The 22,294-nt window shown below is 31.6% G+C and overlaps 1 protein-coding gene across 4 annotated transcripts in view; it reads right to left on the minus strand.

The window, feature by feature from the left end:
- Positions 1-20,309, minus strand: part of LOC134695253 (uncharacterized) — a 28,043-nt gene extending 7,734 nt beyond the window's left edge. Inside the window, exons 1-12 of one of the 4 annotated variants that reach the window (XM_063556497.1) lie at positions 20,036-20,302; positions 15,478-15,531; positions 13,257-13,342; positions 12,533-12,600; positions 11,114-11,531; positions 10,257-10,478; positions 9,976-10,004; positions 8,963-9,197; positions 6,880-6,990; positions 6,141-6,248; positions 1,890-2,012; positions 994-1,528 (exon numbers count right to left, since the gene is read on the minus strand). In XM_063556497.1, coding sequence (XP_063412567.1) covers positions 1,464-1,528; positions 1,890-2,012; positions 6,141-6,248; positions 6,880-6,990; positions 8,963-9,197; positions 9,976-10,004; positions 10,257-10,478; positions 11,114-11,531; positions 12,533-12,600; positions 13,257-13,342; positions 15,478-15,531; positions 20,036-20,112 — 1,596 coding nt within the window. In that variant the 5' untranslated portion in view covers positions 20,113-20,302 and the 3' untranslated portion in view covers positions 994-1,463. Of the gene's footprint in view, positions 1-993; positions 1,529-1,889; positions 2,013-6,140; positions 6,249-6,879; positions 6,991-8,962; positions 9,198-9,975; positions 10,005-10,256; positions 10,479-11,113; positions 11,532-12,532; positions 12,601-13,256; positions 13,343-15,477; positions 15,532-20,035 lie in introns of those variants that run through there. The other 3 variants (XM_063556475.1, XM_063556490.1, XM_063556482.1) reach the window with 3 other exon arrangements.
- Positions 20,310-22,294: the final 1,985 nt, after the last annotated feature.

The raw sequence follows: 22,294 nt of genomic DNA on the forward strand, positions 1-22,294 counted from the left end.
GTATCAGGATTATAATTTAGTACGCCCGACTCGCGTTTCGTCTACATAAGACTCATCAGTGACGCTCATATCAAAATATTCGTAAAGCCAAACAAGTAGTGTGTCATTGGGGCAGTAAAGGATAGTCGGATAGACACTTAAACTGGTTGACTACAATTACTTTTACTAAGTTTGGCTGAATGGAAAATATAGGTCAGCGTATTTATTTTTTGAAAAATAGGGTGGTAAACTTTTATCTACAGAATCATAACTTTCCAAGACGTCGTCATGAATATAAATTGCTTTAAAACAGAATCCTATAGTTTTTTATAAGTCTTCATCGAGATAAATGGCTTTATGAACAGAATCTCGTAATCTTTTGAGGATTCGTCATTGAGTTAAATGGCTTTACGAAGGTATTCTCGTAACCTTTTGAGGATTCGTCATTGAAAAACCCGCTTTTACGAACCGACTATCAGAACCTTCTTAGGATTTGTTATTGAGTTAAATTGCTTTACGGAGAGAATCTCATAACTTTCTAAGGAGTCGTCATTGAGATAAATGGCTTTACAAAATCACTGACTTTGTCACAAAATATTGTAAAGAAGTCTGTAAGTGTATTACATTTCCTAATATTTATAATGCAATCAGAAATGAAATATATCAAAGAAGAACATTTTCCCCGAAAATAATGATAAACTATCGGTTTTTAATCATAATGTTAGCATATTAATACAAAAAATTGCAGATTTATAAAACTAGCGACAATTTCAAGATGGCGGCTCCGATAGATACGTAGTTTGATTCTTATTTTTATAGCATTATTAATCTTCATTGATTCCTTTGCAACAAAAGTTACATAACCTTTTTAGATCGTTAGTCTTAAATAGTGTCATTTGAGTTCGCTGATTTTAAAAATAGTCATATAAAAGTCATATCATCTTTTCAAAGTAACTTTTTATTTCCTCAAAAATACAAAAAATATATCATCAACAACTGTCATGTAAGTTTTAATCAATTCATACAAAAATTACATTACATTTTTTTTAAAAAGAATTGCATATTCCAAGAGTATTCCGAGGATGACGTATAATATACCGAAATGCAAAATGCGGCAGAGTTATATAATTTCAAGAAAACGAAAATTAAAGATATATTTTCAAGATTATCGAACAAATCTAACAAATCTTACATGTAGATTGTGTCGAATGCATTCATTTTGAGAGTAAAAATCTTCACAAAAAAGAAATTGAAGCAAAATAGAAAAGCACTGTTATCTTAAAAGTTTGTTTTTTTACACTGCAACATTTTGCCTTAATCACAAAACAGCTAAGAATGCGATACAATTCAAAAGCTACAGGTTTAGAAAGAGAGAGCTATCGAATAGTTTACATATCTGTGAAGTGTACATGCCATATCACTAGGTCAAAAATCAAATAAAAGAAAGACGCGTTAGTTAACTGTACAAGCGGGTGGATACTGCACTAGCGAACAGAGTATGGTACGTCTCCTCGGAGTTCTTGGTCACCTGTGCCTTCAATATCAATTTCTGTATAAAAAAGAGAAGTAAAAGTATTAAATTATATTAATTACTACTATAACATTTGAGGTTTTGATCGTTTGTATGTCCTTCTCTATAACATTCAAGCACTGAAAGTGACATTTCTAATTAAAATCGTGACAAGGTAGAACAAGACATACACAATTTAATATAATGCTGACTAATTAAGTTTATTATTTTTATATAATGGAGTAAATAATACAAGTATTGTAAATTCCGTATATATATATTGCTTAAAATTATAACATCAATATTTTGCGTGCAATAGTTCAAAGATTTTTACCATGCATTATTCATTGTTACTAGTATTCAGATGACGATGGTAATTTGACATAAGATAAACACTTACCACATTTCTGTTCGTCACTTTCATCGCCACAGTCATCGGCATCATTACATTGTAAATGTCTACTGATGCATTTTCCATTTTTGCATTTGAATAAACCTTCCGGACATTGGACAGTTGTCTCACCTTAAAAAAGTAAACGCTTTTATTGTTAATCATACTTTGAAAACTAAAAGCCACTTACATTGACGACATTTTTTCAGAAAGTAAAATAGAAATACCTAAACATGATTTACGATGAACGTACCCATTGATTTCTGTTGCAAATTCTGTGATTTGAAAAGAGTGATTCCTATTTGTATTTTTAGAAATTATTTCCCGAAATTGTAAAACAAATTCAAATTGAAGCAATGTGTGGATTTATAAGTAATAAATTTTCGTAGAGTTTCTTCAGTTGAATCACAAAACTGATGTTAAACGATTAACAAAATGTCAGAAGGCTTTTATGCCGTTTGCAGAAGTTATAGAAATTCGACAAGCGCACATCACAATTGCGTGTGGAAAATTGTATAGAAAATAATGTGAACAAACGTGAACTAGAAGGTAAAGCCGATTTTTAAAAATTTAAATGCATGTATGGGTTCAATAATTTTGAAAGCAATATAATTTCAAGAAACTCGTTGCATATGACTTTAATCAAAACCAAATAAATTGGCTCTATAGAAACATATTCATGATGTATAACTATTATGTATATAACAGTTCAAAATCACATAACTCTTTAATAACAAACCAGACAATTTTCAAAATGTAAAGCGAGTATTTAATTAACAATTCTACCAAGAGTTTTAAATTTGTAGTAATTTGGTTCTGTTAATAAACTCATCATAGATACCAGGACTAAATTTTGTATATACGCCAGACGCGCGTTTCGTCTACAAAAGATTCATCAGTGACGCTCGAATCCAAAAAAGTTTGAAAGGGCTAAATAAAGTACGAAGGCGAAGAGCATTGAGGACCAAAATTCCTAAAAGTTTTGCCAAGTACAGCTAAGGTAATCTATGCCTAAGGTAGAAAAGTCTTAGTATTTCAAAAATTCTCAAATTTTCAGAACAGTTTATTTATAAATATAACCATGAAATGTGAAGAACTGTCTTGTATTACTCTGATTGTCAAAGTCCCGTAACTCTGTAACAACAAACCAGAAAATATAAAGAAATCGAAATGAAGACTCCCAACAATAATGTACAGTTTTAAGGAAATCAAATTTAGTCATACTGGGTGTAAGTGCAATATGTGAAAACTTGCGTTTATTTAAAAAGTTGAAGTTCCGGAACTCTAGAAAGACATAGCAAAAAAAAATCTAAATCAAAAGAACTAAATGTGTATAGCAGAAGAACAGCACTTTCATCTGTAGTTTTCATCTCATATTCACGATGCCGTCTTTACCTACGACCAAACGAACAAAAGCTTGCAACTTAATGCCAATTCAAGATGATCCCTAGCACATTTGAAGCGAGCGAAATATTTGCTAGACGTCGATATAGCACCATCTTTACATAGACATGCGGGGTATACTAGTATCTAACAAGGAAAGATAATTACAGGATGTAAATCAATCTAAATCTAAAACAAGATGTGTCGAAAAGTTGATAAATCTGCAATTTCAACAACTCATGTTGACACAAACATGATGGTAGTCTCGCATATCAAAAATCAGCCAAAAATATGTAAAGGCGTATAGAAAGAAGTACGTTTTAACCGTATAACTGTGATTTTCAACAATTTATCAAAGTCGGAAGCCCGTAATTTCGGCAAAAACTAGTGGAGCAGAACGACACTTGAACTTGATCTGTAACTCATCGTGGTTAACTTACATTCCAAAAAAGTTCGTATAATGGTTTGTTGCGGAATTACGGAATTATGGAATGACGGAATTACGGAATGACGGAATGACAGAACGACGGAATGACGGGCAAGGGTAAAACTACATCACACCTACAATTTTGTTGCGAGACCATACAAATATAATTTGGCCTGCACACTAGTGGCAAATTAGTGATTGCACAAAAAGGTAAAACAATGGACTGTACAACAAGGACAAACAATGGACTAGACAACAGGGGCAAACAATTTAATCACATCAAGGACAAACAATGGACTTCACAATAGGAAAAAATAATGGACGGCATATAAACATAAAACAATGAACTGCACATCAAGGACACTCAATGGACTGTAAAACAAACAAACTTTTCTGTTAAGTCTGTTTTAATGATATACATTTGACGTGAAACTGTACTTATGTATCCCGTCATACTTTGAACCACACAATTATTTTATTTATTATTATTACTTTTATTGTTAAATATATTTTGTTATATCTACTTTACGTGACTCTGCATGTATGTATGCCGTCATACTTTGAACGACAAAATTATTTTTATGTCTACCTGTGCGAATTTCAAACGCGCAATTTTACACCAGTTCTGAAAACCTTCTATCCTTTACGGGTAGACTTTACATAGATTAATTAAGTCGTATAAGAATAACAATATGAGTATGTAAAATTTGATGTATGCCTATTTGTGCTTCTTCGTTACATTTGTTGTTTTTATAGTGATATTTAGATGATAACACAATATTGACTGCTGTCTCTTTGAGTATATTTGTTTTGTTCATGCATCGTTGACAATGTAATGGAATTTGATGCGACTGTCATACAAGTGAGAGCTTTAGCTAGCTATAAAACCAGGTTCAATCTACCATTTTCTACATTAGAGCATGCCTGTACCAAGTCAGGAATTTTACATTTTTTTTATCCATTCGTTTGATGTGTTTGGACTTTTGATTTTGCCTTTTGATTTTTGATTTTCCTTTTTGAATTTTCCTCGGAGTTCAGTATTTTTGTGTTTTTACTTTTTTGTATGATAAACTGCACACCAAGGACAAATAATAAACTGCATACTAAGGACAAACAATTGACTGCACAACACGGACAAACAATTAGCTGCACAACACTTTCGATACATGTTTAGACCAAAAGAGAAAAGTACACGTTTATAACCAGAAAAAACTATGCCAATACTTTAAAGTTAGTGTCTCTAACGAGATTTAAAGTAAAGATGTGGAAAAAGTAAAACAACAAAAATATCGACCTCCATGGAAAATTAAGTTCGGAAAGTCCATTATCAATTCAAATGCAATTATTTTGTATCAATGGTTCTGATTGGCTGCCAGCCAACATAAAATTCTCTATCTCCTTGTCTGTAACTAAGGAAGCCGACATTTTGAATTGCTGAATGTGTTAACATGTAATTTTTATTATGATAAACCAAAAAGAAACTCACATTTTGCACCTAAAAATCTTATTATTATCCAATTTTATTACATTCTGAGGCGGGACAAAAGCGTCGCCAGGTAAACTCAATTTGCGACAGTAAAACTACCGATGGACGTCCTTTAAGCTTCAAATACAATACAGTTATCTCTTAAATGGCAAAATTGAAAGCTTAATCACCTCAAACGAATCAAATTCTAATGTCATATTCCTGACTTTGTACGGGCATTTCCTCATGTAAATATGTCGCATGACAGTAGTATGAAATTTCACGATGTTTACAACAACTTGTAAACAAAACATACATAAAATGTAGATAAAATGTTAAAAATAGGGGTACAGCAGTCCCCAGTGTTTTAATAATAATCTCTATAAAACAAGTATGTCAAAAAAGAAAAAAAAATGACAAAAAGATACATAAAAACACATAAGCAAAACTGAAAGACAAGACTACAAAAAACGGCACATTGACATGATGAATAAGTTCCGAGTCACGACAAAAGTAGATTACCTAAAATGGACTTAACAGCAAAGGTAAATAATTTACAATGACAAAAATAGTTAACTGTAATGCGTAATTAAGATGATAAACAACGTCAGTACCTAGAATTAATAATTGATAATTAATTATTCAAAACCATCATGTTTTATTTGTTCAGTTGATACGGAGTGTTTACTAACAAGGTGTTGTTATCTGTCAATGATTTTTTTTTTAGAAAAAGGACCAGACGTCTTTGACATCACCCTTGTTCATAAACTATCTGCTCACCGGCACTGGGGACGATTTATATTGTTGGTTAGCAGCTGCAAGCTTTTGGTACATTGCTACAAAGGTGGGGGATTTAAATCGTCTCGTTTGTCATAGATTATGATATTGAGATGACCGTTTATGTCAAATTGAAGGTATAAGTTTAGAAATGAGGTATGGAAATGAAAAAAATGTTGAAAGGGAAAAACAATATTATCATATTTACAGTTGCTTTCGTCTGATCTATCACTACAATCAAATTCGTTGTTACATTTCTTATCTATGGGAATACAACGCTGGTCAGATTCACATGTAAACTGGAACTCGTTACAATCTGCAAATATATATAATGTAATAGTTATGCGTAAAGGGATGTATTGTCAGTCTTGTTAATAGCTATATATTAGACTAAAAAATATTTGACTATGAGATGAACTGTGGTATAATTATTAGCTACATTTTTTTGACTGACATTGTCATATTTGTTATCTATAGGGTAAATATATGTGGTCATAGTCATACATATTGTCTTCAAGGGTTTGTTTCCATTGACAGTCTCTCGACCTCAGAAAAGGAACATCACTAAATGAGTTGTGATGAATGAATTTTCGATTTTAATTGATTTACGTACATAAAGGCAGTATGGACCTTTCATCATAATTATGTTGTTCTAAAGTTTCCCCTAGCACAACATGGATCTTGCCATATCTTTCTTTTTTTAAAAGACATCTTATATCATGAAAAAGCCAAAACTCACCATCAGGATTTTCAGTAAAGTGTTTATGGAATCTTTTTTGACATAATTCTACTTTATACCAGTTATACTATATGCATTCCAAAATGGTTGCTTACATCCATGTTATTTTGACTATGGTTGATAGTTGTCCCATTGGCAATCATGTCACACCTCATTTATTCAAATGATAGAGCGACAATATGGATTCATGTCTATTGGTATCACTTACCACAATTACGTTCATCACTTTCATCATCACAATCATTGATACCATCACATCTAAATGCCAATGGGAGACATCTATCTGTACTTATACACTTAAACTGATTTGGTTCACAACCTGCAATGGTTTTTTTCTTTCTTAATGTTATATAAGTAACTGGTTTGTGCTATTCGACTAAGTATGCATTTTTAATTATATGTAAATGCTTCAATGCAGTGACAAATACCATAACACATATCCCACTTTTATAATATACATGTAACAACCTGTATCAATTGTAAAAAAGTTTAAAGGTAAATAACTATTATAGTGTTATTGCATGGAAGTAATGTGCGATTTAGCATGGTTAAGTTGAATTATCTCTCTTTTACTAGAATAAATGTCAATTCAAAGAATCATAACGTACAACAGCTATAAGAATTAACTTATATCCAAGACACGTCGGATGCGCAGTACACATTTTGTCGCACGTATGTTTTTTTTATAAATTAATTAAATTTGTAAAATGTAAACTTTGTAATAGTTTTAAAATATTTTGATTGGTCAAAAGATCTGAAACCTTATCACAAGGTAATAGTAAATTAGAAAATTATTTCAAACTCAAGACTGACTTTGTAAAGGAGGCTTATTAATCAATTATAGATTTTAGTATAAGAAGAGCTATATGTAAAATGAGAATAAGTGCTCATGATCTTAGAATTGAGAAAGATAGATATAGTAAAAACTACATAGAGAGAATGATCATTATTTGATAAAGTTATCACTTTTTTTTACTAATTTTAAAGAACTACCTAATGATAAGAAATATTTCTAGCTGTTCACAAATGAGCATTTACCAACTCTTGTTTGCCTAGGAAATTACATTATCAAAGCTTTAGAAATAAGATCCAATTGTAAACAAAATATATGAAGTAATATGATATTTTATTGTTTTAAGATTTAATATAATAGTTATATAAAACACACGTTGTGTTAGGCTCTGATCCTGTCCATAACGTTATAGTATGGTATTAGTTTTCTGTTTTGTTTTTTCCAATCATATTGTGTTGTAAAATGATGCCCTTTATGGGTTCTTGATTAGATTAATAAAATTCTTATCTTATCTTATCTTATGTTCGTCTATATTACGACGACACAGAGCGGAAAAGTAAGCACAATTGAATGCTCCTTTTTGGTCAAGGAAATATCCAACAAGAATAAAAAAAAAAAAAGAAACCTTATTAATATCAATTTAATATTTAATAAGCAGCTATTCATTTTTGAAAACATCAATAAGAAGGTTTTAGCATATTATGGTATTTTCGTACAGAATCTTTTTCGGAAGTAGGTGTTTAAACATATAGTACATAGTTTACTTTTGCTTTTTATATGGAGGAACACTACTTATTTCTGTATCTAGCTTTTACTCAAAAGGATTTGGCACATAACTGCACCCCCACTAGTTCAAGTGTAACATCATTTTTCCTAAAATAAGCACTCCCAATGAAGGATTATACGCGTAGTAATAGTTGTGACTATGATACTGTAAATCTAAAGATTATGTGTTTTGCCATGTTCTGGCTTCAGTTTTGTGATCTCTTAATGTTAGGAACATGATCGAGATTAAAAGGGGAGGAGCAATATCAAATTGCATTAAACCAATTTAGCACAACTTTTAGTAGGTTTCAATGCTTCGTAATAGATTTTGCCTGCCTGCTTCTTTTTAATGGAACACCCCTGTTGTGCTTAATGCAGACACAACGCGCAAGTTCTATATGTACCATCTCGCATGTTTATGAAAAAAATAAGAATGGAACATGGGATTGTGTCAAAGAAACAACATTCCGACCAAGGGGCAGAAAACATCCGAAGGCCACCAGTGGGTTTATCACACAGCATCGTCGTCTCAATTCTATAAACATGTATAATCGAATTGTTTACTCGCTTAAAATTACTTTCCCCTAAACGGTGAAAATTCAATTTAAAATCAAATTGGCAACAACGAATAATATGAAATTGAGAAGACGCGCTCATTGAGTTTTCATTATTGCGCATATTAGAATATCAAAGTTAAGACCCGCAGACAGCAATCATTGGATAATTTGGTTACCTTGGAACGATGTTGGTACAGGTTCTGTTGTTGTTGTTGGCGCTGGCGTCGTCGTAGTTGTTGTTGTTGGCGCTGGTGTCGTAGTAGTTGTTGTTGTACTTGGAAAAATGAAGGTAGGTGTAGTAATTGGTACAGCGGCAGTTGTAGTAGTACTTAAAGATTTTAATATTCCTGTAACTATGATTTTTAGTTCTGTCACTTCATTACAACATGATGATACGTTATTTTCTAAACTCTGAAAAATATATACATGTGACGTGGTTTTTTTTTATCTTCCTTTTAAGTTGTAAATAAACTCATCATAAATACCAGGACTTAATTTAGTATATACGCCTGACGCGCGTTTCGTCTACAAAAGACTCATCAGTGACACGAATCCAAAAAAGTCATAAAGGCCAAATAAAGTTCGAAGTTGAAGAGTATGAGCCAAAATTCCTAATAGTTTTGCCATTTACAGCCAAGGTGATCTATGCCTGAGGTAGAAAAGCCGTAGTATTTCAAAAAAATTCAAAAATTTGTAGTAAATATAACCATATCAATGACAATTCATGTCAGCAAAAAAAGTGCTGACTACTGTGCTTGTGATGCCCTTAGGGAAATAAATCTCCACCAGCAGTGACATCGACCCAGTTGTTGTAAATAAACTCATCATCGATACCAGGATAATAGTGCGTTCATAATATTTATTTTGTAATAACATACATTTTTTATTCTTATTTTAAATAAGGCAAACAGAAGTAAACCACTGTTCAATAGTCATAAATTAATTAAGCGAAAACAAATCCGGGGGTTACAAACTTAAACCAAGTGTCCCTATGAAACCAACGGAACAACAGACATACTGAACTGAAACAAAAAATAAATGCCAACATACTTAGAAACGGACAATTTCACAATAACTGCCTAAATAATATTCAAAATGTTGTATTTGCAATTTTTAAGAAACTTTACAATGTATCATTTTATTTGTAGATAAAACTACAATGAGTTTTTACGAGAACAAATACCATTACCTTTATTCTGTCTTTTAAAATCGTTATTTCTGAAAAAGAAATAAAACATGTTGAATGGATTATACACAAGAAATAAACATGGAATATACTATTTAGTGATCGTAAGTATGTGACTGAACGATTACTGTAATGCAGTTAAGCTAGTTACTTACAATTCAAAATTATAATTTGAGACTTAAAACATATCGTTTCATACTAAGAAAAATTGTTAGATATATGTATCAATGCAAATATGCTTATTCGACCAAGTAGAATGCATAACATCTCAAAGTTGTATTCACCTTCATTAGGAACTACAATTGTTGTTGTTATTCCTGGAACTCCTATAGAACCAGCAGGACCTGTCAAGCCGGGTGGTCCCATAAGACCACGTTCACCAGACTCTCCTTTTTGTCCTGGTCCCCCTGGAATGCCCGGATACCCACGATCGCCAATCATCCCTGCTATCCCTTGCGGTCCTTGTAATCCATTTAACCCATCTTTTCCGGGAAAGCCATTAATTCCTGATAATAAAAATAAACAAGTAAGCAAGTAATTCTGTTTACATTAAAGAAAGGAAATAAAAGTATTTTAATTTACTTTTCATCATGTGTATAGTTTCATAACATTATGAAAAAAAAAATGCAAATATGAATAAAGAAGATGCAGTATGATTGTCAATGAAACATATCTTCACAAGAGACTAAGTCACACTGAAATAAACAACTATAGGTCACCATTCGGCCTTTAACAATGAGCAAAGCTCATATCGCATAGTCAGCTGTAAAGTGACCCGAAATGACAAATGTAAATCATTTCAAACGAGAGAAAAAAAACCGGCGTAATTAATGTACCAAAAAAAATGAACGAAAGACAATTATGTAACACAGTAACAAATGACAACCACTGAATTACTGGCTACTGCATGTGGACAGGCACATACAAGGTGTACAGAGGTAAAATATGTTAGTGGAATCCCAACCCCCTAGTCTGGGACAGTGGTGTAACAGTACGACTTAAGAAAGGACTATACAAAAGGGTAAACTCATCAGAAGGATATGAATAAAAAAAAACATCTTATACTGAAAACACAGAGTGGACGTTGTCAGGTACTTGAACATCCTTACATTAATTCGTGTCATATATAGACTAAACTTACCATTCATTCCTGGACCTCCCTTTTGGCCAGGTAGTCCATCAACTCCTGGTCGTCCCTGATCTCCTTTTGGCCCCTGGGGTCCGGTCAATCCAGGTGGACCACGTGGACCACTTATACCTGGTTCTCCCTTATTTTCGCTTCCTCCATTTCCACTACCCATATTTCCAGGTTCCCCTTTCTGTCCTCTTTCTCCCTGTAGTCCATTCAAACCTGTATCTCCCTTTTCTCCAGGTTTCCCATCATTTCCTGATTCTCCTTTGTCACCTTTAAATCCTGTAAATCCAATTTGTCCTGGTCTACCCTTTTCACCACTTTCACCTTTGAAACCCTGTAGCCCTCTTTCTGCTGTCATACCCCTTTCCCCTTTTTCTCCCTTTTGACCTGTTCCACCTCCTCCACCATTATTCGGTATGATGACCTTGAAAAAAGACAAAATGCCGTAATATTCAGTGAAGTAGCAACGGTTCAAATATAAGGTAATCTTATTACAGTGGTTCTACTATGATATTCAAATAAATCTTAGCGGTTTAAAACTCTTTATTTTATAGAAATTACTAAATTTACCTTGTCTGAATTGAACAAAAACATTCCATATGCTTAGTATTGAAGCGATATTCGACTAATGTGTAATTATAGAAGAAGCATCTTTATGTTGACTATCCCTCTGTTATCTTTCGTCCCTCTTTTAGTCTTTTAGTTCCTTTTGATTCTCAACACAACATAATAAGTGAATAATATAAAATGTGTGATACACCACACACAAATAAATATAACGAAAGAACTATTATAATTTACTTTTATCGTGTGGTATTTGCGTTCTATTTTCAAAAGAGATAGATTGACGGGATTTATTTACAACAAAATTCAACATAATTATCATAGTTTTGAGTTTACTAAATTTACTCTTAAATAAATTCTTCCTCATTTTACGCAATGGGAATTATTTCATCGAGGATGGTACAGGTTATTTCCATGCAACAACTTTGCTTATATACATATCACGATGTTTTGCGTTAAAATGTTATTATTATGTGTGTTAAGTACAAACATAATGTGAACATCCAACCACCTGCAACAAGAAGTGTTTCCATCTTATTGTACATCTATGTTCTTCTGTTACTTAATATAACCTCTATATCCAATCAAAAGTGCCGTTGAACATTGAATTAGTATATCTAGAAATTGTGTTGCTGTTCAGTACTAGTATTTGCATACTTTGCAATTCTAATAAAAAGCTAACTTCAACATTATTCGCGACAACACTATGTTCAAGGAATACGATGAAAAATTACAGTATTGTATTGAAAAATGTTTGCCTAAAATATAACCAGTTATGCTACGGAAATAATGGACATAAACGAAGCAGAAATACATTTTCATCAATGTTTCAATATTAAACTTTTGTATGCTATAACTTACCGGTCGATTTGTTTCGAGTGTTTTAACTCTTGTATCCAATTCTCTGAAACGTTTGCAGTTAAAACATTCTAAAACCAAAAACCAATTATTAAAGTTTAGTTATGTTCAACATGAATATAGAAAGATGACAATAGCCTATCATGGTAAACATCTCATTATAACCTCGAATTTAATTTAAAAAAATAACTTCTAAATTATGTTTTTGTCTAAAATAGGAAGTCGTCCAAATAAAATGATTTTCATAAAACGTGTTTCTCTGAAATTCACTGCTTTTATAGCAGTTACTATTTGCATGTGATATTTGTTACTCCCTCATCATTTGTTGTGCGTATACTATTTTTTATATGTGTTTTTAATCTCTTTTTTATTTACATTCATTTGCACATGGACTTATAACCACGATACACTTTCTCTTGTATTCTTATCAAATCTTGACAACAACAGTTAATAGTTATCAAAGGTACCAGGATTATAATAGTTATCAAAGGTACCAGAATTATAGTTTAATACACCAGACACGCGTTTCGGCTACATAAGACTCATCAGTGACGCTCAGATCAAAATAGTTATAAAGCCAAACGAGTACAAAGTTGAAGAGCATTGAGGACTAAAAATTCCAAAAAGTTGAGCCTGATACGCCTAAGGTGATCTACTTGTGAGATAAGAAAAATCCTTAGTTTTTCAAATTTTCAAAAATACTAAAAATAAATATTATAACACTTACGTATCGAACAGTTATCCCCTTCATATCCAGGAATGCATAATAATCTTCTAACTGGAAAATATCTTCTTATATACTTATTTGAATACCTGTTGAAAAAATATCTGTTCAATTAGATAAACGTTTGATATGAGTGGTTGCATCATATATTGACATAGACACGCTAAATCCACGAAAAATCTGCCCATGTTATATTTTCTTCTATTTTTTAGTTTATTTCAAAGTACAAGCAATACAGCTTTTAGTTATATCATAAATATATACATGTATATCATAACAGAACAGAACATTTGAAATACAATCGGAAGCAAGACAAAACAATATAAAGCATTCAAATGATTGTCCTGAAAATTTTATATCTGTGGCGTATTTGAAATATTTTCTAAACGTTTTATTTTCCATAAAAAAAATATTAATAAATAAACCTGCTTTTGCTTCATAGAAAAACAATACTCACTCAAATTGGTTTTACCGACGTCAGACCTCTGCTACTGTTTTAAGAGATGAATATGTCGACACTCTTGACTTATAAGAATGCTTCAACTTAATATGTATAATTAATAAATGTAAATTGGGCATTCGACTTCAACTTCGTTCTTTATTTAGCCTTTTAAAATGTTTTTGATTCAAGCGTCACCGATGAGTCTTTTGTAGACGAAACTCGTCTGGCGTAATTATGAAAAGATAAACCTGATATCTACGATGAATTTATTTATCTGCATATGAGGTGGTTATTCATATTACTCTTACTTAAAACTTTCACTCTACGTAATAAAAATAATAAATAACAATTTTATGAAAGTCATAACTCATTTCGAGTATTTATTCAAGAAATTTAAAACAAGGATGTTTCATTGTCAAACAAAAATACAGAGAATCGACTTGTCAGGTTCAATTGGAGACCTGTAAATTATTAATTAGGAGTTTTCATTTCAACCTTCCCCTGTTAAATCTACATCCGACAAGGATTCATTCAAGGAACCCTTCTTTTTTTAATTAAGATAAATGAAAGAAAAGACTCTCATTATATTTAATCTCCTGATGTTGCATTGCTATAGGGAAAAAAGTTTCAAGAAAAAAAAAGTGAAATTTTACAAGTAAAATGTGATTGGTATCACGCGATTTATATTACAAATTCTTGGTTTTTTTTTCTCTTTTCAGGGAAAAATTTATTAAGTATTTTAGAATTATATGAATAGAAATAATTAGAATTCGTCATCGAATTAGATTACATATCACCCATTACCTAACATTTAAACATTGAGATTACATCAAATACGCTTGACCTAGAAAACATTGAAGAGAAATTATTTAAGATTTACCAAAGACGTGCTCATATTCTGTTTAATGAATAAATAAACTTTGCAGAACTTTGAGATATGATTCATCCTGCAAAACCTGAACACATTCTCAATGAATAAACTCAGCGGAACTTACATACATGCTCAATTAAGATACTCCACTGAACTTAAACATGCCACTATACAAATCTTGCATGCAAAAGTTAAAGAGAGACAAAATTAGTTTAGAAATATAATAACTATCATCTAAAAAGATTTTTAATTAAGTCAAACATTTCTACTTTTTGTTGCAGGAATTTTACGACAAAAGACTATTGTTTTTTTTGTGCTATATCTTCTATGAAAATAATTAAATATCAAATAATCCGATCTGGCAGTTATGATTCTAAAAAAAACCTAGACCAACTACCAAAAATAGTAATATGTATGCTACAAGAGAATTTTTCTCATGCAAAGTTTCAAAGATAGAATCCATATAGATCTACAATCAAAATCAAATAATTAGTATACACATGACGGGAAATATACCCAAATAACTGCTGTTTTATAAAGATTTCAAACTTTTTCACTTTATGCAATTAGGAGAATAACTAATCATATCAAACTTTTTATTTCGAGTGGATAATTCAATAGGATCTGAATGTTTGTACAAAATTGTTGCGTTCTGGAACTGAAGGACATTAAGTCTTTTAAACTGTCATTCATTTGGTGATCTTCCTGGTGTATAACATATTAAAAAAACTTAAATTGTTCCAAATGTAATCTGGGGTTGTAATTTCGGGAGAAGTACCCCACTCTAAACATCCCTAGCTACCTAATGCTACCTAATGTGTATACCAACCACGTGTTTTAATTACAAATCTTCAAACAGTTTATAGGAAGCTTGAGCAGCTGATAAGCTTTATCTAATGTTGCATACTTACGGATCCCAACACCATTTAGATCTCATTTCTATATTAGTTATAAAATGTGAAGTGCTGAAAATTAAATTTGATTGTCAAGCTTACTGCTTTTTCATTTCCTTGTTTTTCAGATGCATTGCATTTACATCATTTTTTTTATACAATAGATGTCAAGTTTAGAAAAGAGATATTACCAATATATACCAAATTATTTTACGAAAGGGCTATTTTTAAAGAGATTTCTAATATAACTAGAATATTCAATGCTAAGCTTATGTACTTGATGTGTGGTTCTCACAACTTCTAGTCATATTTTGAACACGCTATGCTACTAAATTTAAAATATTGATAGCTCTGCAGTTGAAGTTTTAGAGATTTAAGCATCATTTAAGCATTTATCTAAGTGTGAATATCAAAGAATTTCTTGAAAAAGACAAGATCAAAATTCCGTCGAAGTTAAAGCTGAGTACTACATTCGTTTTCCTCAGAACAGGATTTTATCAAAAAATTACGTCATGTTTTGCAATAACATATTAAATCAGCAATGCAAAACTTAGTAACTATATGTGTTTCGTGATGTTGATCTTTTTAAGCGTATATCATTTAATCTTTGATATTCCAATTGTAATAATCATAAACACTATTTTTCCAAATGATGTGAAACAAACAAAAGATAGGACATCTTGTAGTTTATCAAGCAGACGACATTCTTGAACTGTTATACTTTTTCAATGTCTCCTTTCTATTTTGATTGATGGCTGCCTTCATAAATACATATAGCTATCTTAAAATGAAATGTAAGATTTGTGATGTCATACTCTTACTTTACGTTTTCATTTGTTCAGAAATATTTTAAGATGTTATCTGGAATATCAATTTTCGATAAGGTTTTTATTTATAACCTGTGGTATGTAAAGTTATATAATCAAAGTGTAGTTGCATATTATCATTATAAATTGTATCGTACTCTTTGTTGTTTTATCTCAACTCTCGCATGTTCTTAGTCTTGAAACTTCGGTGTTATCGTATTGTGTGCTTTATCCGTGTCTTTTTTACCATTGAAAAAAATATTTAAGCCTTCGACTGCTTTACCATTTTATCTTACCATTAAAATTGATCCGTAAGTTATTCTGAAATCCCTATGTAGATTTTTATGTGAAAAAAGCTGTATTTTACAGTTTGGTCAAATTCATCCAAGGAATTTGAAATATGGTACGTTCTGTTTATCCCGAGAATTTGTAGAAATTATATGATCAGACAACGTAGAATACAATAGATAAGAAGGAAAAGGGTACAAAGGGAATATTTAAAAATCAAAGAAAAACTTTGAATCCATGGCAAGAACAAAAACAAAAAGACGAAAAGACGAACAAGCCCACAAAACATTACATAGAAGATAAAAGACTGTGCAACACGAACTCTATCAAAACGGAAGCTGATCTTGCCGTGTATCTCGTGCATGTACAAACCCTGTGCAGCGTCTCAGACATTCGGTGATATGACAATCAAGGAAAAGAGATAGGGGTTGTGTTTATAACATTTGGAACATATCTGTGGTCATCTGTGACATCTGTGTATATTTTTATACAAATATCATAATATCAAACGATACAGAATTATTCTAGCATTACTGACAATTTCTTCAACACGTGCTGAAGTAAATGTCAATGAGACATACTATGTTTACAACAGAAAGCACCACAAGTGCACATTCATGTCCGTCGATTTCAATCTGAAGACTGGTTACTTAGGTTTCTACAAAATCATAACTAGCTATCACATACCAAGCAAAGAAATTCCTAGCTCTGCATATGTTATAAATTTAGACGACAGACGTTTTACCGATGTTCAAAACTCGCAAATCGACTAAGAAGAGATAAATCATGGTAACAAGCAAAGGCCGAGGGAACCGGTTGTGCTCAAAAAGGTGCAAGACCAATTGCATTAACAGGATACATTACGCTAGCTATACATACATCACCTGCCATGCGAATACACGCTAAGTATAACCCGATTGACGAAAAGATTGTTCAGTGCAACATAATAAATTTTACGCTTTATACTGTTGTTAGAACGGACCCGGCCTGATAAACGCAAATATAGTGACGTAACGTGGTCGGGTTGCTATGGAATTATCAGCCTTGGTACGTTCGTACATAGATGAGAGAAGAGGATGAATAATCCCATGCTGATAACCCTATATTAGCCCTTCCTTATGTCACGTGGTTGGTCTAATATACGGTTATTAGTCAGGTGAGTCCAAACAACAGCATATGATATGATGGATACAAGGCGAGGTTACCTTTAAACTGTTCTAATTAGGAAGCCTTTACATGGAATTTTATCAAACTAGCTGAAGATCTATTTAGTGATTTAAAAAAAAAAGACTAAAGGAAAATAAAATAGCAATTCACGAAACAGCTTTGACTGAGGAAAGTGGAACCTCAGTGGCATATCTATATAACAATGAAGCGTCAGATACCTGGAACATACTATGAACCTTAGGTCGTTTCTTGTTTGATCCGATCTTCAACACTTGTTTTAGATTTAAAATATTCAAAAATATGGCCTCAATAAGCACTTCGGGTGTTGACATGCATATCAATTATATGGTCATTTTTATAAATGTTTGATTTTTTTTAACGAAATAACTGAGTTATTATCCCAGGCATAAATTACCATAGCTGTTTTTGACACGTGGTTTTTGACGCAACATTTTGGAATTCTTGGTCCTCAATGCTCTTCAACTCTGTACTTTTTTTCGCTTTATAACTTATGTGATCTTATCGTTACAGATGAGTCTTATGTAGACAATATGCGCGTCTCACAATTAAATTATAAACCTGGTACCTCTGGTATCTAATTGTCGAAATCCGCATCTTGTGCCTTAAAATTGATATCGTGTATGTTATTTTCAATCTCTTTAATTGGTTAACAATTGACAGTTTGTTGAAATAACCTACCAATGTAAGTACATGTTTTAAAAGATCTCGACTAAAATATAAAATATAAATGAATACGGAGATACATTTAAATTAGTGTCACAAATCCTCAAGAAGCGTAAGTGGAAAAGCATACTTGAATACATCATCTTAAATAATATTGTTTAAGTACATTTATCAAGTTCTTCCTGCAATAACTGAAACGCCAATTGCCTAATAGTTTTAATAGTTAGACAGTATCAGATTGATAAGTAAAAACAAAATAGCTAAGAGCTTTAGATTGTTGAATTATGTTTAATGAAATTCATCCGTCTCTTTACAGATAAATCAATTTCATATAGATTAGGTTTTCATAGAAGTTTATCAGAAAGGTAATGTAATGCATGTGTTTGAACGTCACACCATGGATTAGATACCGACACCCATCAAAAACAAACATAACAAACTGCATGTGCATATATATAGAAAAATTTATTAATGTTAACAAAGAATTACTTTAGTTATTTTTTATTTCTTTTTTTTTAATTTTCGTTTCATTAAATACCTTGTTTTTTTTTAAACAGTAAAATTGTTTAAAGTAATACAAAAATAGTTTTGAATAAAGTTAACAAAACAGCTACATTAATTTAGATATGTTTATTAGACTGGTGTCTGGTTGAAACACAGATGTATCAGATTTCTTCAGATCAGTAGAAGCAGATAATTTAGTCATGCTCATTGACAGCCTTCTAGATACCTGCACGTTTCAGATTAAAGTTCATACTCATTTATCTTACATTCTTTGTTTTTAACTATTTCTTTTTTTTCTTGAAAAAAAAAAGTGTGCAATTGATGTTAAAAGTATATTCATTTCTTGACTTTTCTCTTAAATGTTCATTCATTTATAAACTTGCAATCATTTATGTTTGTTGAAAATTGAAAAAAACAGTGAATTTTTTTTTCCTAGTTTTAACAATATGGTTTTATTAAAATAACTCTTTTTTACAAATAGAAACAACTTTTTTAAGCAATCATGATTTCATTTGATTACTTTGCATTTGGTACTGTTAATGTTATTACTACCACTTGGTCGATACCTCTGCTTCAGGACTCTTCGTCCCTCAGAGAATCACCAGGCCAGTAGTCAATGTACTTCCATACGGTCATGAAATACGAACTTCGTGTTATTAAGATTTGCTGTTACATAATATTTTGAATGATTTTAAATTAACCTAAGGAATATATCCCCTCATGCAAAGCTGTAAGTTCATTTGCTGACTTTGGTTATTCCTTTTGTCATTTTCGATTTTTAAGCTCTTCATTTTTTAAAAGCTTTTGATTTTAAAATATTTTGGCCTCGATCAGTACTGAAGTTGCGATTTGTTAGCGATAAAAATGAACGTATTCAACTTTATCAAAAGCAAGCTGCGTAACATTATCAATTTTATTTATATAATTAGTTCTATTCTTATCTCCATCTTAATATAGATCACATATAACACAATTTTTCTTCAGTAGGTCCAAGTCATGTATCTAAAATAAATATTTAAATATTATTTCATAAAACAAATATAAAGGTGCATCAAAAGTATCTGAAGTGATTTCATGCATTATTGACTGTGAATTTGTTTAATATTTTGTTTTAATAAGTAACTTACGTAGTATGTGCTGGCCAATTATTTCCCTTTAGTAATGATATAGAGCTAAATAATACTGAAATTAATATTAAATTCATTTTCTCGTTAATTTCCTCCAAATTGGTTAATTAATTGCTTGAAATCAATCCTAATAAGAGTTTTATAAAACACACATCTTTCCTATTTAATCCACTAAGGCCATCTGTAACGGAAACTCTAATTACATAGCTTTTATAAAATCAAAGCTCTTAAAATGCTAACCGTAACCGTGTTATATTTAAATCTAGGTAACCAGACTAACGTTGATTAGTAATAGTTACTGCATTCTTAAAATGTTATCTACTTATAGTTGAGAAATAAAACATGATCAATTCACTTCATTTGATAAGATCTATGCGCTATGTTTTTCTTGAACAAAATGTTGAAAACACCTAAATAATGAAATAAATAGTAATAGACTAGACAAGTCAAAATTACTAAAACTTAGGCATGCATAATACCGATTTGAAGCATTATATAGAAAGCTGACTGCTTAGTTCAGTCTAGGTGTCCGAGTGGTCAGGAGTGCAGTCGGTGTTGTATCGAGTTCCCAATAGCAGCAGTTCGATCCCAGCGATGGAAGAACAAATGCTTCTGTCGAATTAACATAGATAAGGGCAACATTAGAAAATCACAGTCAATGATGATAAATCGATTAAGCGACAACAAATCCGGGTCAAAATCCAACACCGAGGAAAACCCTTATTTCACATGTGTATACCATAGTTAACCATTTTGTTAGTATCTAACGGTCTGTTTGCATATATGATTTCTATATGATTGTGATCGTTTCATTTCAAATCAGTGTTCCTAAGTTTTAATAAAGTGGTCTTGTCTTTTCTTGCTATTATTTCAGTAAAATATAAACATTCAAGTTTGAAAATATTGTTTAAATAAAATATCAACAACCGTGATTATTTAAAATTCATTTAGTATACCTTTTGCAGAGTTCTTTTTCTTTTGATGCTCCATATATTAATATCATAAAAATTATCTGCGCTATCTACAGTTTTTCTTTGAGTCTTCATTTAAGTTGGTAATTGTTGAAGGCCGGACATTGACCTATAGTTTGTAACTTCTATATCAGTTGGTCTCGAGTGGGGGAGGCGTTGTCTCATTGACAAATTTGCCCTAAATTTCATACTTAAACAATCATATAAAAAGGTAGGGAATGTTCAAGTCTATCTACACAGTAAATATATTAATTGCACAATTTCTTTGAGAACCCCATCGGGGTGTAATGTCTGCCTTTACATAAAATACCATGAGATTCGTGTGACAGAGCCTACCCCCATACCCATGAAATATTTGCCACTAGACACTAAGCAAAGATAAATCATTGTTCAACTATGGAACTATTATTGTCGTAGAATTAATCGACAAAAACAGAATAACAAAAATGTAGTTGTGCGGGCATGTTATGCAGCGAGTCGTTTTATTGTATGTTTGAAACTAGTACAAAAAAATATTGAAATTATAGTATTGGTGACGATCGTAGATGTCACTTCATTAAGTTCTAGTGCTCAGTAACTGTTGTAGAGTTTGATTAACATGTCTTGACTGAATGGTCAGATATATGGTAAATAATCCTTAGAAAACCTACGAATTATGGTTTTCGGGTATTAAAAATGTACAAAAATAAGTAGAATATTGATGAGCTTTGTATGTTTGATGAGTGTTTTCCAAACACTGGGTCAATGCCGATGATTGAAGACGTTTCGTTTCGATGGTACCAATAGCCCAGTTGTCGCCGATTTCTTCGAACAATAATTTTTCTTGAACTCCCATTAGTAGTATTTGACGCAAAGTTTTGATGCTTGGTCCGTTTTTTTTGTGTGTTACATTTTAGTGTTGTGTCGTTGTTCTCCTCTTATATTTAATGCGTTTCCCTTGGTTTTAGTTTGTTAACCCGATTTTGTTTTTTGTCCATGGATTTATGAGTTTGAACAGCGGTATACTACTGTTGCCTTTATTTTTTTGGTACTTTACTCAGCAAATTAAAAGTTCAGTAATAAAGTAAAATCGTTGATTTATTCGAAAACGAATACTGTTGCACTACTAGGCATATATAGCTTCAATTGTACTTCGCGCCACTTTTTCAAACTTTTGGATTTCCATGCTCTTCAACTCGTATTTGACCTAATAAAGATTTGAGCGGAGCTGAGCAGTCTTACATACACAAAACGTGTTTCTGACGTCTTTAATTATAAGCCTGGTATCTTATGAGTTTTTACATTCTAT

The sequence above is a fragment of the Mytilus trossulus genome, chromosome 1 (assembly GCF_036588685.1).
Source record: "Mytilus trossulus isolate FHL-02 chromosome 1, PNRI_Mtr1.1.1.hap1, whole genome shotgun sequence".
NCBI classification, from domain to species: Eukaryota; Metazoa; Mollusca; class Bivalvia; order Mytilida; family Mytilidae; genus Mytilus; species Mytilus trossulus.